General features: G+C 41.6%; 1 protein-coding gene across 1 annotated transcript in view; it reads right to left on the bottom strand.

Moving 5' to 3' along the window:
• Positions 1–551: 551 nt before the first annotated feature.
• necab2 (N-terminal EF-hand calcium binding protein 2) overlaps positions 552–15,431 on the bottom strand; it is a gene marked incomplete at both ends in the record, with an annotated part of 97,988 nt that continues 83,108 nt past the window's right edge. Inside the window, 4 exons of the mRNA XM_079163696.1 lie at positions 552–580; positions 1,445–1,536; positions 2,358–2,435; positions 6,522–6,634. Coding sequence (XP_079019822.1) covers positions 552–580; positions 1,445–1,536; positions 2,358–2,435; positions 6,522–6,634 — 312 coding nt within the window. The remainder of the gene's footprint in view (positions 581–1,444; positions 1,537–2,357; positions 2,436–6,521; positions 6,635–15,431) is intronic.

Below are 15,431 nucleotides of genomic sequence, written 5' to 3'. Positions count from 1 at the left end.
AGCATTTGATCAGTTACAAAACAAAAAATGTCATTATTAGAACACCGTATGGGAGCAAGTGTGGAATGAGCAGCTACTATGAAATAACGACCAACTAGATGAGCGACCTGTGGTCAACCCTAACAGGAGTTAGAAGAAAAGAAAAGCCACATTCCAAAAATGCTCTACCCCAAAAAACGTTACTGCTACATGAAAAACTCAACGCCAGGGTCCTTGCTACATGACAAACTCCACTTTACAGCGGCTCAAAGCTACTCGAAACATGAACGTTATACATAATCCAATATCTTGAGCCAGCAAAATTAGTAATCTCACACTGTAAAATGCACTTTGTTCAATTTTCACTGCAGTTGACACCATTCATTTGCACTGTGTAAACATGTACTTACAAAAAGAGTTGAGGAATGTGAGGGTTGAAAGGGGGAGGGGGAGGGGGAGGGGGGGGGGGGTGAAACGCAGAGGAGGGTGAAGGTTTTAGGGTCGGAGGGCTAGTTCAAAGAGGAAGAGGGGAGTGTCCAGGAGTCGTGGCGAGTCGCTGAATATCTTCATGCTCAGTCCCTGTTCACGCTGCACCAGGCGGCTGCAGAGGGAGAGAGAGAGGGATGACAAGTTAGATAGAGGTTAGAGAGAGAGAGAGAGAGAGAGAAAATGAGGCCCAGAGGGCAGTGCAGACGGAGAAGGGAGTGAGAGGAAACCGATTGAAAGGAGATGAGGAGGAATTTGGCGAGGCAGAGAAGGAAAGACGTCGAAGTGATCGAGGAGAGGGCAGGATGAAAAAAGTTAGACTTGAAAATAAAAGTAGAAATGGCAGTCTGCCAGGCGTCACCCTCAAGTCACTGACTATGCTGAATAGTATAGAACATAAATATTTCATATGATATCCTCTTATCACTGATTTTCATGAATATGTTCCTGTTCGTTCTCTAACACATTGTGTCAGACAGAAACCATTCAAAATAATACCAAGCTTTGTCTCTTCTATAGCAGCTCTACAGTAGCTGCTTTGTGTGTTGTATTAGTCCTCCAGCCCCTGAGAGTGAATTGGTTTTTCACTGCCATCTACTTGTAACTGTAATACTGTACCGTTTAATTATTGTTGTGCTCTATGTGGGAAATAAAATAGGAGCAAATCATCTGAGCTTGACTGAGCCATTTGTTTGAGCGAGTGGTGCGATTAATCACGTCTGCTCTTGCTCCACTGTTGGCAGCTCCCAGAGATCAGAACAGGCCTCAGAACTCCCCTAGTGTGGATCACTCTCTAAAATACACTGAGTCCTACACACGGTAAATGTCCATTTCTATTCTTTATTTGTTTTTTTTAACTCAAACTTCCCTGTGACCAGTAAACTGAACGCAACGTTTAAAATCATTGGACTGCTCCTTTGACTGACAATAAAAAAAAAAAAAAATGAAGTTCATTCTTCTGTAGTATTTCTCCACTGACCTGGCACGGCTACAGAGGACATGGCCTCCGGCTGGCACAGTGTATCCACCTTCACATGCTGAAAGGCTTTGTTGGGGGCCGACTGGAGGTGCCTGGAATCAGAAGGGAGGATGAGAGAGAGCGCGCACACACACACACACACACACACACACATATATATATATAGCTACTCACACATCATGTATGTGTACAAGCAAACTCATCTGCATGGCCACCCGTGAATGCCCGCAAGCACACACGGCCTTCAACCGCTTAGCACGGCCTTCAGCCCGTACTGTAAGAGTTGAAATATTGATGGCAGTTGGATGCTGCGTGCAGTGGAGCAGAAACTCAGATCAGCAGGCAGCTACATCAGCAGCCCCCCCCCCTCATTGCCCAGCACCGGCACCATCACTTAATCATGATGACCTGACGCAGCTCAAGTGCTTCAGCAACTTTCGGAGCGAGCTGAATGGCTGAAGACTGCTAATTAAATGAGAGTGGAGGAATTCTTTCCAACAGGCACGTGACAGTAATGGAAGGAACCTGAGTGCTCTCTTTCATCGGCCATCGACCAATCAATGAAAACAATGGCAGGAAGAAACGGCACGCTCAGCTCGAGAAAGGACTTTCAGAGTGCTGACTAGCCGGCATTTTCAGACACAAAATGAATGTCCACACTCGGTAATGGCTTTTAATATTTTTTAAGGTGCATTAGGAATGAAACATTTTGCAGCAATGGGGCAACATTCTCAACATTTACAGATGTATCACTCTGCCTGTTGATTCCTCTCATTTTTAGTACCACAGCCAGACTTTGACGCTTTTTTTGTTGTTTAGCTTGTTCACACAAGTCGCAGAAAATCAAAAAGCTCTCAATACTGGCAGTGAGTGACAGATATAAGCCAGGGCTTACACGGGATTGAAGACTCACCTCTTCCACTCCTCCTCTCCATCCCAGAACTCGTAGACGACAAAAGATAAACCGTCCGGCAGACGCACCGCAGTCACACTGGAGGGGAGACGGAGGAGAAAAGGCAATGAGTGGATAATAAGAGGAGGGAAGGTGACGGGGAAGAAGTGAGTTATGACAGAATGGTTTGTGGATCAAGGAGGGAGAAGAGGTGGGGGGGGGGGGGGGGGGGGGGAGATATGCAGGCATGCAGTAGGTTGATGGAGAGGGAAAGATGGATTCGACATCACAGAAGAGAAAGGTGGAGTAGGTGCAAAGGAGTAAAAGAGAAGAAAGATGGAGGATGCTGAGGACATGTGATATGAGGAAGCATACATCATAGCAGGTGCACATTAGAGACATTATTAAAATAACAACATAGACACGATAATAGTTTCAGGAGAAGAAGATGGTGAATAGTTTCCTCATCCTGCACAATATTGATGCCACAGCACATGACACAATGCCATTTAAAAAAAAAATGGCATTGTGTTAATAATAATCTAATGAAACAATGTGTGACCCGGTCAGTGCCGGTGGGAGAAGCTGGATGTTATTGGTCAATTCTGTGAGGCGCTTCAGAGGGCACATTTCGCTGTAATGAACAAGGGCTCCATAATGCTCAAGTAGAGCATTGATGCGTCTCGCTGTACGTGTCCACCGTTTGTCACTCCGAGTGGCCCTTTTCATGTTGCACATTGTCATTTCATCCATTCTTAATATATAGATATTGATCCGCTTTGAACCGCCCCCAACAGTCTGTGCCGCTGACTGTCCTGTTTGTACCTGACGCTCACCCTGGCATCAAACTGTCACATCTGAAACAAGGATCGGGGTGACGTTCTGCGACTCAGTCGTTTAGTTTTGTCGATCACATGTCCACCTAACTGTAGTCTCTTTCAAATGTTTACAGTCTTAACTTCTGTCTGAAATATTTTATACAAAATGACCATGGACTACTAAAGCTAAATAAATCATTGTACGACAATGTCCCGAGATACGAGTTTTTGACTAAACCCAAAGGCCTCTGATTTAGTGCCAGTAAAAGCGAATAGCAGCATTAACGCAGCGGGATTCTATTTCATTTGACATCACAGTGAGAGGAGCGGAGCAGCTGAGGTTGTGGTTATGCAGATCAGATGGAGCACTGCAATTTTGGTAGTTGTTTTGGCATGAAATTACGTTTGCATAAATGGCTGCTCAGGGTACCTCTTATCACAAACACAATTTACTTTCCAATTTTCATTGTGCACGCACAGAGCTTTCTACAATCACACAAAGGTCATTAACAAGTCAAAATAAAAGTCATAGTTCGGTGTGGCAAGAAAAGTAATGAAAATGTCATAGTATCATATGGCAAAAAATGTCATGCCATGTGTCACAAATGTTATAGTATGTAAAAAAATGAAATAAAAAAATCGTAGTATAGTTGGTTAAAAAAATCATAAAACATCGTAGTATAGTCAAAAAAAGTCACAGTATAGTAAGTTAAAAAAAGTCTTAGTATAGTCTATCATAAAAAGTAAAAAGAAAAATGATAGTATGTGGAAAAAAGTCATAACAGTCATAACATAGTATGTTGAAAGATAATAAAGTAACAAAAACTCAAAGAGGTAATAGGATAGCGAAAAACGTCATTAAAAACAGTTTAGTAAGTTGAAAAAACGTTTTGAAAAAAGTAGTAATATGTCAAAAAAACATAAAAAGTCGAAAAAAGTCCTGGTATATGTTAAAAAAAAGCCAAACAAAAGTCATCGTATACTATGTAAAAAGAAAAGTCAAAGAATAGTCTGTCAAAAAAAGTAATTACAAAGTAAGAGTGACATGAGAAACGTCCTGTTCATGCAGTTTGAGGTGCAACCTGGTAGTCAGTGCCACTGGACAGATGACTATGACTAATAACATGTATATCAGCAATACTTTGCCACTTCTTGTATTTTCTGCCATCTGAACACTGGATTTGATCACTTGCCCTGAGCAGTGTATATACAGTCTAAAAGGTAGTTCTTCCCTCAACCTGAGGAGGGCACTGGGGGGACAGGCTGCTGCTCTCTGCTACCTGTGAAAGTGCCTTTAAAAGAAAGAACTCGAGGTGTGTGAGCTCCGCTGGAGAGTAACAAATGAAAAAGATAATGCTAAAAGCAAACAGCCTCCCTAGAATAACGGCAGAGTTTCATCTGAAGGCCTCTTCTGTTAGAAACCAGAATTTGAAAATGCTTGAAAGTGTTTGGAATGACAGAAAATGCTGTTTGAAAAAAAGGATGGATGACAAAGTTACTGATAGTATCCAACTTCAGCAGTATACCCACATTTTAAACACTGGATTTTCATTTGTAATGTAGCACTATTACAATGAATGATTTCATGATTTCTCCCTCTTTAACTTTTTGTCACGTTTCAACTTCATGTTCCTCGCAAAAATAAAAAAGCAACAAAAGACAACTAAGAATCTGCGAGCAGGAGAACTCAAGCTTCCTCACTGAGGAATTTATTGCTTCAATTGACGACATTTACCATCAACACTGATTGGACATCCACATAAAAGGTGGTGGTTTAGCAGGTATGTATACCGTTTACCAGGTTCACCATCTTAGTTTAGCTAACACGCTAAACTGCATGCTAACATTTAGCTCTAAACGGTACAGACATACAATTTAACAAAAGGCAATGTTGGAACTGCTTTTACAATAGAAGGGAAAACGCTGGAGAAACAGTGCTGGGATCAGCTGCCAGTTGCAAAAAATTCCCAGCAGCAAAAGAGATTTAATAACATTGAGTTTTAAAGATAGGGACGTGCAATCTCACGTTTCCTGCCACGGTTCACTACGAGCTTTGATTATGTGTGACCAACTTTTCCATCACAGTGTGAGCCCGAGGCGCACAACAGCACTTCATAACCAGAAAAGATAAATCTCCCTGTAGAGTCCAAGCACCAACGGCTCTGTCATCACATATCATATGTTAATCATAAACAATTATAATTTCTTCATCTGACTTGTCTCTCGTGATTTAACTTCCATGCAGATGACTGTATATGTGCCCCCCTCCCCACAGATATCATCTCAGTACAAGATATGCTGGCACTATTTTCACTATGGGGTGAAATACATTGTAATGAGGTGGGTGCAAACATAACAAAAATATGGATTTTGCTGCGTTTGCATCGTTCATGTTCTGCCTCTAAATGTAGATACTCATCATTAGACCTTGCTATAGTAGTTCTTGCTCATCAAAAAGCAATCCCCCCCCACTTCAGTCAATATTTAGTAGAGACACCTTTGGCAGCAGTTACAGCTTTTAGTTTGTGTGGATACTGGCAGCTTTCCCCCCCATTCATCTTTGGAAAACTGCTCTCTCTCTCGCTCTGTCTCTGTCTGTTAAATTTGACATTAAAGAGTATTTTTTCTGTTAAACAGTGTTAGAAAAACCCAATTACCTTAACTATGAATCGATGTTGTAAAATAATGAAATATGAACAAGGGTTTTACAGTATGTCTTAAATTACCTAATTACTATAGGAGTTGTCAAGCCTTACACCTCTGCCCCTCTCGCGGACCCCTTATCTCACAGTACAGGCTGCAGTAACTGGTGGGAGAAACTGTAACACGAATAGAGTCGCAGTGGAGCCGGAGCTTCGGAGTCTTGCCGAGGGCATATGCAGTATATGGCTCTGGATTATGCATACAGATTATTGAGTCTGGGATCTGGAGAAATCTCTCTGGATATTAGATTGTTTCACGGAACCCTGCAGCTCAGAGTTGTAGGCAAAGGAAGTTTATAATATGCACAGTATGTGTATATCAGACTATATTAAAAGTATAATATAATGCGCATTATGCGGTATATTAGCAGCTCACTGATCCAAACCACTTGGGAGTTAGAGCCGTTTTTTTCTCCGATTTTGGAAAGATGACGATGAGCTACCTACACAAAGCACACACAATGTTGTGTGTGCGTGAACATCAAAGAACAGAGGAGGTAATATTTGAGGTAGTACTTGATGAAGTGAGAAAAACAGTGAGGTCCTGACACTGAAAACGGAGCACATTAAATATTAAAGATGATTGCGATTATGGTGCTTCACTCTGCACAAGCAGCAGCAGCAGCAGGGCAGCTGTGGAAATGTGGAGCAGTAGTGAGACTTACTGAAAGCAGTCTCTCTGAGTGGAGACATTCTTCAGGTATTGCTTCAGAGCCTCGCAAAAGTCGCCAAGCTTCTTCTGGGAAACCACCATCTCCTGACGAATCAGCAGCAAGGACTGCAGAGGAAGAGAGAGAGAAGCGGAAGTCAATTTTGTGTTGATAACTCGTATAAGTTCAAGCAATCGTGTTTGGTACAAGCAGACAAATATATAAATACATGCATACTGTATATAAGGGACTTTATGAAACAATGAAGGTTGACTTGACTTTTTAATTGACTTTTGTATGTCTTCATTGGCTGACATTTTATAGTTTAGACTTTTTGAATGATTAAACCTACACCACAATCTTTCCGATATGAATGTGAATGCGTGTCTTTGTCTCCAGACAACATGAAACACGGTGAATACAAACTGTCACGCGTAGCCTTCAGCACCAAAATCTGCCGAAAACGACACCGCAGCCAAGTTTATTTGCTCCAAACCAGTTGAATGAAACGCGCCTAATTCGCACTTCTTCTATGAGACATTTCGCCGTGTTGATCCCCTGACTTTAGAGCACCGCATTTCAAGATTGAGATGTCGACAAATGTTTGATGAATTCACATGATGTTTGGCAGATTGATGTCCCCCTCGTGAATTGTAAAAACTTTTCATCTAGCACCCTCACCAGCTCAACATTTCAATTTGTCCAATTCTTTGCAAAACTAATGAAATTCCCACCAGCCTCAGCTGTATTTTAGTGATATTTGGATTGTGAAACCTGCTATTGTGAGCATACCAGCATGCTGACGTTAGCATTTTGCTATCCGCTACAGCGTTTTAGGTCCTTGTGAAGATTACGTCCTGTTGTTATCTAGGTACCACAGTGGCTTTATGATAGCATCTGCAGTTACCAGGCGCTTTGTGATACAACTGCAAATCTCTTATTCCTCTGTGGCGTAAGTGTTGTGTATCGCCTACAGCTACATTTCTCTGTTACTGAATTCTTCTGCAGTAAAAAGCAAAATGTTCATAATCTCACACAGCCTATAGGAAATGTATTGATGGACCCGTCCTGGGGAGCCACTGGTCTAAGACGCATATGATGTAACCATAACATCTCCAGTGACCTTTATGTAAAGTACAGTAGCTCCCTTCCCAGTGACCCAGCATGCAACAGAAGCTTCAGTGTGTGGAAGGTGTGTGTATCTGCGAGCATGCATGTGTGTTTAAGTGGTGCTGTACAATTAGAGCCCGGAGGGTCTTTTGGAACTATTTGTATAAATCCTATTTATAACAAGAAGAACCAAAGACGTGCAGCTGCATTGCTTTTTAACAGACGAGATTAGCTGCTTTTTCCATTTTCTTTTTTCGTTACTGTATAAAGCTCAATACAGTACAATTAAAAATTCATCCGTTATGACCTAGATAACTCCAGCAGTGTCTCACTGAGACTTCAGTATTACACATTCACACACACTTATGCACACACACACACACACACGCTGTGTTGAAATATTTATTCTCAGATAATCTCATTCCGTTACATTTATATAAAAACATATGTAGTTTATGTCCAATTCTTTCCTGCAGTTGACTGTTTAACTGTTAGAATGGACTATTGTTACGCCGACTTTCTCTCATCCTGCCATGGCTTCCTCCTTTTCACTGATAGTGATTTGCAGCAGTACCTGTAATGACTTGACAATCCTTGAGAGGCCTCCATTGGTGAAAAGTAAAGTCTATACAAGAGGGTTTTCTAAGGGATTTAAAAATATGCCAGTGACTCAGCTGATCTGACAATTAGTTCCACAGTATTGGAGCTAAAACAGCAAAAGCACACTCCCACTTTGTCTTAAGACAGTAGAACTTTTAAGAACAATTGCTTGTCAGGTATTAAGGGTCTTGGGCAAGAACGATGGGTTACATTATTTGAAATGTTAAGCGGAGACGAACTACAGAGGGTTTAAGTACTTAAGTACTTAAATATGTACTCCACAGAATCAGACATTTATTTCTGTAACTTTACTCAGATCGGAGAGATATGTTTTCTATATCTAGTGTTTGTTAGAAGTCTTACTGTTGCATTCCGCAGCATTTATAGACAGGCACCATTAAGACAAGTAAGCAATGAGCTGCAGTCTAGGTGAGAGGAAATGAAGGCTGCTGATCATTGATTGAAAATGTGATCAGGATAAATGACCAGAACTTATCAGTATTCAGCTGCAGACGCCATCGAGATAGCTCTGTTAATCAATTCTCAAGATTAAGTGAGACGTACAACTGGGTGTCATCTGCGTAACGATGTTAAAGGACGCAGTATTTAGCCACTTGTTCAGCATTAGCCAGAACCATTTATTACTCAATTTGGCATTGGCTTGTCTTCCTCTCTTCTTACTCTACTTCTACCTCACCGAACCCTTTCTAATCAACACTAATCCTATTATAATTATTCTATCCTGGTTCTCCTCTAGAATACAAATGTGATTAACTCCTATTTATCTGTATGGAAATCACTACAGCTCTCTCTGTGGTTACCCTGTTGGTGACCCCGGTTGGCTGCCGTTTTTTTCACCACCGTCGGGTTTTAATCTTTTTACCCGTGTCCCCCAAATATTCCTGAATAATCTTTAGAATTCTGTCAGTGACGGCAGATACAGGAAGTGTTGTTGCTATCATCGGGACAGATATTACTCATCAGATGGTGCAGCTGTTGTGTAACTGGAAATTGCTTTTTGTAAAACATCCTAATGAGAGCGCTCTCTATATTTAGCTCTCTATATATTAGCTGCAGCGTTTGCAGCTTGTTCACATGCAGGCTCTAAGTATTCAACACATCTGCATTCACTTGTGCGTAAGTGAATGCACAAGTGTTTCATTGGCATGCTATGACTGTTTATCTCTCGACGTCGCAGTTCATCTGCTGCCATTTACTTTAATTGGTGTCGTGAGGCAAAAGCCATACTGCAACATTTAGCTGCGAGGATGAACACCTGGGTTGCTTGTCTGTAACGATACATGTTGTATGCGTGTTCATGGGATTGACGAGGCAATGATTGCATGTTTGTGTGAAGTACCCATAAAAGCGATTGTACCTGGCAGGCTTATAACCGCTGTACAGACTAGCTTAAGACGTGAACGCACACACACACGGTACACACAGACATCCCACCAACTCAATTAGAAACACTACATTGCCCAGCAGCCTCTGCTAATCTAATCACTACCACTCCATTAACCATCCTGCCTCCCTGACCGAATCAGTACGATTACATCGGCTCCCCTCTGTCACTGTGGCCCTGCAGAGGCGATAACAAACTCTCAGGCTCCGGTTGCGCCGCACTGCTAACCTCTGTGTTAATGCGCATCACCGAAGGTACATCCATGAAGGTAACACGTGACCTTCTCTAACATCCCGGTCTTCAAAGTGAAACAATAAACCATATACCACCATAAAATAGATTAATACAGATTATAAATCTTATGTGTAATAACCTGTGATGAAATAAATTGAGTGGTCAAGACTAGTTTTGATTCGGTGTGCTGCTGGAGTTTTAAGGACAATGTCTCGTGTGACCGACGCGTTCAAGTCAAAGCCTCGAGTCTTTGTTTCTTTAGAATGAAATCAACATTTTTCGCCCATAACAGATTGAAAGCCACAATGTGTAAACCCCTTCCCTGAGATCCTGCCAAATGTAGGACATTTTAGATCTAATACATATTGGTTAGACGTGTAGAGTTACAGTGGTGGGCACAATGACAATGGAAATACAGTGGAATGAACTGAAACGTGATGGTATTGAACAGCGCAAGATGTTGGGAAAATCCCCAAGCACCCACCGGTTTTGAAATACGCACATGCTCCTGTCAAGAGGTCTGCGGCTCATTACTTTATAGAGTGTAAGCACTGCACTGAGCTTTCAAAATAAATGATCTAATGGACATGCTCTGCCAGCGTCTGTCAGTAGGACTGTGAATGTGTTGTCAACAAGAACATATATCAAGGTGCTTCTTCTTGCAAATGTAGAGAAAGAAAACGATTGCATGCAGTGTGTGTGTGTGTGTGTGTGTGTGTTTATAGGAAACTATTAACTCTACATGTCTGTTTGGTTGGAGAAACGACTATCCCCGCGTCGTAAAGATTCGTGGAGCCTTGTTCATAAGCTCGTATAAATAATATTTGATTCCTGTCTTTTTCTGGGGCTCTATCAGCATTCTTCAAGCCTGTTTTTATCTATTGAAGACACGGAGTTCTTCTGCTGCCAACTAGAGCTGAATCCTGTCAACAATTTTTACAATCATGATTTTGACTTCACAAAAAAATAATCGGAACAATATTGTCACAAGAATAGTGTTTGTACAGACGTTTTCATGATGTCATTTTGAAATGCTTCACTAAAGATGCTCACAAATACATTTCATTGTGACTTTAAAGGAACCAGAAAAAAAAATCTCAGACTCTACCTCAATGAATGCAAGATAGCGGAACACTTTTGATGAATAAAGAACATGGTATATTGGAGAAAAGTTGTTTTAAATTAAATGAAGCTTTAATGTCAAGCCTATCATGTGTTCACATTGAGGCTCCGCCTCTCAACTATTACCTAATGATGTCACTGTGCTCTGTGCACAGGCTTTTCTATCATCCAGTGGGGCATCTCGGCTGAAAACCACCTCATCAGTTTAGTTTCTAGCTGCTGTCATTGAAATTTATTTGCAAATATTTGCAGCTTCGCCCCTCTGCCAACCCACTGCACCAGTGTGAAGGCCCCGCCTATGGCGACCTAGCGGGATCTGTGACAGGCTGCTACCTATAGAGCTCTAACCCTACACATGGATCTAGTTGACAGGGTCAACACCAAATTTGACCCTGACGATTAGTGTCGGAGCACAGCAGCCAGCGATCTGCCAGAGACACATACTGCTTTTTGCTTATTTGCTCAACTTGAAAATCCCCCACGTGTACATTTTGTGTGTGTTCATAGCATCCCATAAATGACTGATGGCTCCCGTGCCCTTTTCTCTTAATTGTACATGAATGTCACTCGCCATCATTTGTAATAATTGTATCAAACGGTTCATTATTTAAACCATTTGCCTCACAGTCCGCCATTTTTTTCATACAATCACTGGGAGCGCCAAAGTCAGGAATTTCAATTCACCAAAATCTTTATGTACTATAAAGGACACATACTGGCAAATGCAAGCGATCTGAAAGTATGTCTAATTGAATCATTTTAAAATGTACGTCATCCTCTCTCTCTTTCTCTCGTCACACACGAGTACCCACGAGTGGGGCTTTGCACCGACAACTGTATACAATATGCAGAGAGCATCACCATCCATCAAGGACACATAATGTACTATGTGTTTAGCATACTTTAGTGTGGAATGTTATCCCACTGGGTATGAAAATGGGAGAAGCAGAAAGATGTGAGAATATGTGTTGTAGAGAGAGACAGAGGGGGGGGGGGGTATCAGTCTAGCGTTACCATGGGAACTGGGAAATACCACATTCAGGTCTTCTTCTCACACCTTCTCTCATTACCGACCCCTCATCTCCCCGCACACTTCCCCATTCTGTCTTTTCCCGAGGCCTTCCTCACCCACTTCTCTCTTTTGCCCTCCTTTTTGTTTTTGACGTCTCAAGGCTCTGCAGCTTCCTGCTTTTTCTTTTCCTCCTACAATCGCCCACTATCCCAATATCTTCCCCGTCTTATTTCCTCCCTTACACATCTCTTCTTTCCTACTCATTCTCCACTGTCCCCGTCTCTCTTCCCTATCCTCCCCCCCTCTCCCCTCTCCCCACCCCCCTTCTTGCTCTGTGCTCAAGGAATCCCTCATTATTCAGGAGGAATTTGCATATTTCTCTGCAATAACAGTTGGATGACTACAGTAGGTTTACAGTACCCCGACCTGCTCTGGGCGCAGTGGGAGAGGAATAAATAGCTTACAATAAACAGAAGCAGTACACTTACAGTGGTTCTCATCCTTTTTGGCCGGAAGCACCTTAACCAAACTATGTTATTCTTTTCTTTTTAGGTTAATTTAATTGATCACAAAAATAAAACTAGTGGACTGCTAGTAAGTTGGCTGAAAGTAGTAAGTATGTAGCAAGAAATGAGGATGCTTTTAGATGATTGTGATTGATTGGAAGATTGGAAGACAATGGACCAGTTGTAATTCCCCATTGGTCAGCAGAAATAAAATGCTCATTGCCATGAAATCATCTTAGAAAAACTGGACTCTAATAAGAAGAGTTGTGAGGTATTAAAAAAGAATACAAACGGTCAAGTTATCTGGCAAGGAAGCACTGGGTATGTAAAGCTGCCTTCATCCTTTCTTTTGTCACTTAAGGGTCAGAACTACGAAACAACCTGACGATCCCTTTTGACATATTGTGGGCTTGTAAAAGTTGTTGTGCCCAACGTGTCAGCAAACAATTGTCTGCGCACATCTTGCACACGTTGAGCAACAATAGCATTCATTCAAAGTTGAGTTTCTCAAAATCCAAACTTCAACCTTGTTTTGGCTGTGCTTTGGTCTCCACCACCTCTGGGGGAATGTGTGTTACTTTAGCTGCTAAATGCTGTCGTTATGTTCACCGGCTAAATCGCAAATGTTTATCTTTCTGCAGTGCAAAGTGGGTTTAATATATTAGAACTAACAACAGCTCCATTTACAGCATCAGTTAATGAAGCCAGACTGTGGTTGTAGGCGTGCGGCGCCCAGATGCTATCATGAGTATTAAAATGCCATCTCTGAGACTATTGCTGCAATCATAAATGGGCCAACTTCCCTGGTGAAATTAGGGTGAATGGCTGCACTGAACACTTGAAGTTTTCATAATGTACTACCGCGCTGCGGGACTGCAGGTTCGCTCATTCATTTTTAAAACAACGAACCTCTTTAGACACACTGCTATTTATAGGGCAATTACAGAAGTGAATTCTTTACCTGCACAAATCCGTTGCGTACAAAAACGGGCTTCCAAAAAGCTTGTAGAAAATTGTAAAACAATACTTATTGTGCCATTCAAAACATGCACCCTGCATGTTCAGCAGTGCTAATCATTTTTTATTGGAGGGCACATAATGGTGTCTTAGTATTTGCAGTGAATTGCTTGAAGTGCCATGTAGTTGCAAAATCATAAATAAGACAGAATTGACTTGACAGCTTCCAGTGATGTCATGATAATGCAATACCGGCAGAAACATTACCAAGGACAAACTCTTTTTTCATCTTTTTCATGCCGCCACCTTCACTCAATCTTTTCATCCGTCTCTGCCTGACTAACGCATTCCCTCTAATGCTGCATGTCTGTCTTTATCCCTATGATACTCTCTCTCTCTCTCTCACACACTCACACTGTATATCTGATGTACCAGCTTCCTGTGAGACCCACTGATGCAACCTGTCTGTATAGCTACTCACTAGAGCTACAACTGCTCTGTAATGCTCTGTCTGTCTCATGGTTGCTGCAGAACTCGCTCTGTATTCTTTCAGACTGGACGTCTTTGATCGTTCGTATGCAAAACACAATGAGCTATTTTCTGCACCCTAATGACCTCCAAGTAGAGGATACCACGAGGAATAACAACGAACGTTTTCTTTAAAATGACTGCATGTATTTAATAAATCACAATGTACCCGTTCTTATCCCAGAGATATCTTGTTCCCCTCTGCTCTTGAATCCCTCCCCCCATTAAAACATGAATTCTGCTCCTTACTTTCCCATCTGTCTTCCAAATTACTCCTTAAGTCAATATTGGCATCTCTTGATGAGTGATGCATTTTTGGTGGGGAGCTTCTCTCAGCCCGTTTTTTTCAGAAATATGTTTGAGCTCTGAGGAGTTTACTCCTTTAGTTCAGGTTTGTTTAGGCCGATGGGGACAATGTTATTAGATTTTCAATAAGGAAGCTACTTCCTGAACCAGGTGTTGGTTCTTATGTAAGACAAATAACCTGAGCATGAAACTGAAGTTTGGACTGATGCGCATATGAGACAATGTCTCCCTGTGGTCTTAAAGTGAGATCATTTGTTTTATAAAGAATTAACACTAACTCCCTCTTACAAAGGAGAAGTTGGATGGAATGGAATGCACCCGTGGTCGACTTAATACCCTCAGAAGTTTTTGCTGTGCAGTGTTATTAAGTCTGGCCAGTAGTGTATGGTGCCTAATGTTCAAACTTTAGATAAATGTTGTATACTGTATATATACAGCATATACTTATGCTATACTGTTACCCTTTGTTTTCAGTGGGGAGTGCTCTCAAACCAAAAACACATCAGTGGACCAGCGCAGTAAAGCGGTTCCACACAACTAAGTAAAACAATAATATGTCGGTATAGTTAAAGCTGGAGTGCAGATCTTTTGTCTCCCTCCTCTGACAGTGAGAGTAATTACCATATGGGAGAGACCAGAGTAACAGAGCAGCAGCTAGGAGTATGGCGGAAGCTACGTTATTGGAGTGGATGCTCCAGATTAAAAAAAATAAATATGTAAAATGATATGCACAAGTCCCGCCCTCTAGCTTTAAGAAATGTTCTTAAGTAATAAGGATGATATACATTGGCATACTAAAAACAGCATCTACATCACTCAAAATTCTAAAGTGCTGTTCAAAACCCTGTTCTTTCTGTCATAACACAGACAAAATACTCTGGATCACTAAACAAAATGTGAGAGGAAACCATCGGGAAAGCTTGCACTGCTCCCATTAAGTTCTCTTGTGTTTATGTAATAATCATCCATTAGGTCCCCTTTCGTATCTGCATTCACTGAATGGGAGCTCTGCCTCTCACTTCCATTCACGTTCTGTCTCTCTGATCTATAAATCTGCCTCTCTGCTCTAACTACCTGACTCTCTCTCCTCCTGTCTCTATTGTCCAGAGTACCTGAGTTATATCGACATTGTGATTCACATTCAT

Source organism: Pholis gunnellus (assembly GCF_910591455.1).
Source record: "Pholis gunnellus genome assembly, chromosome: 7".
NCBI classification, from domain to species: Eukaryota; Metazoa; Chordata; class Actinopteri; order Perciformes; family Pholidae; genus Pholis; species Pholis gunnellus.
The sequence above is the reverse complement of the archived record's forward strand: the minus strand, read 5'-3'. Positions and strand labels throughout refer to the sequence as shown.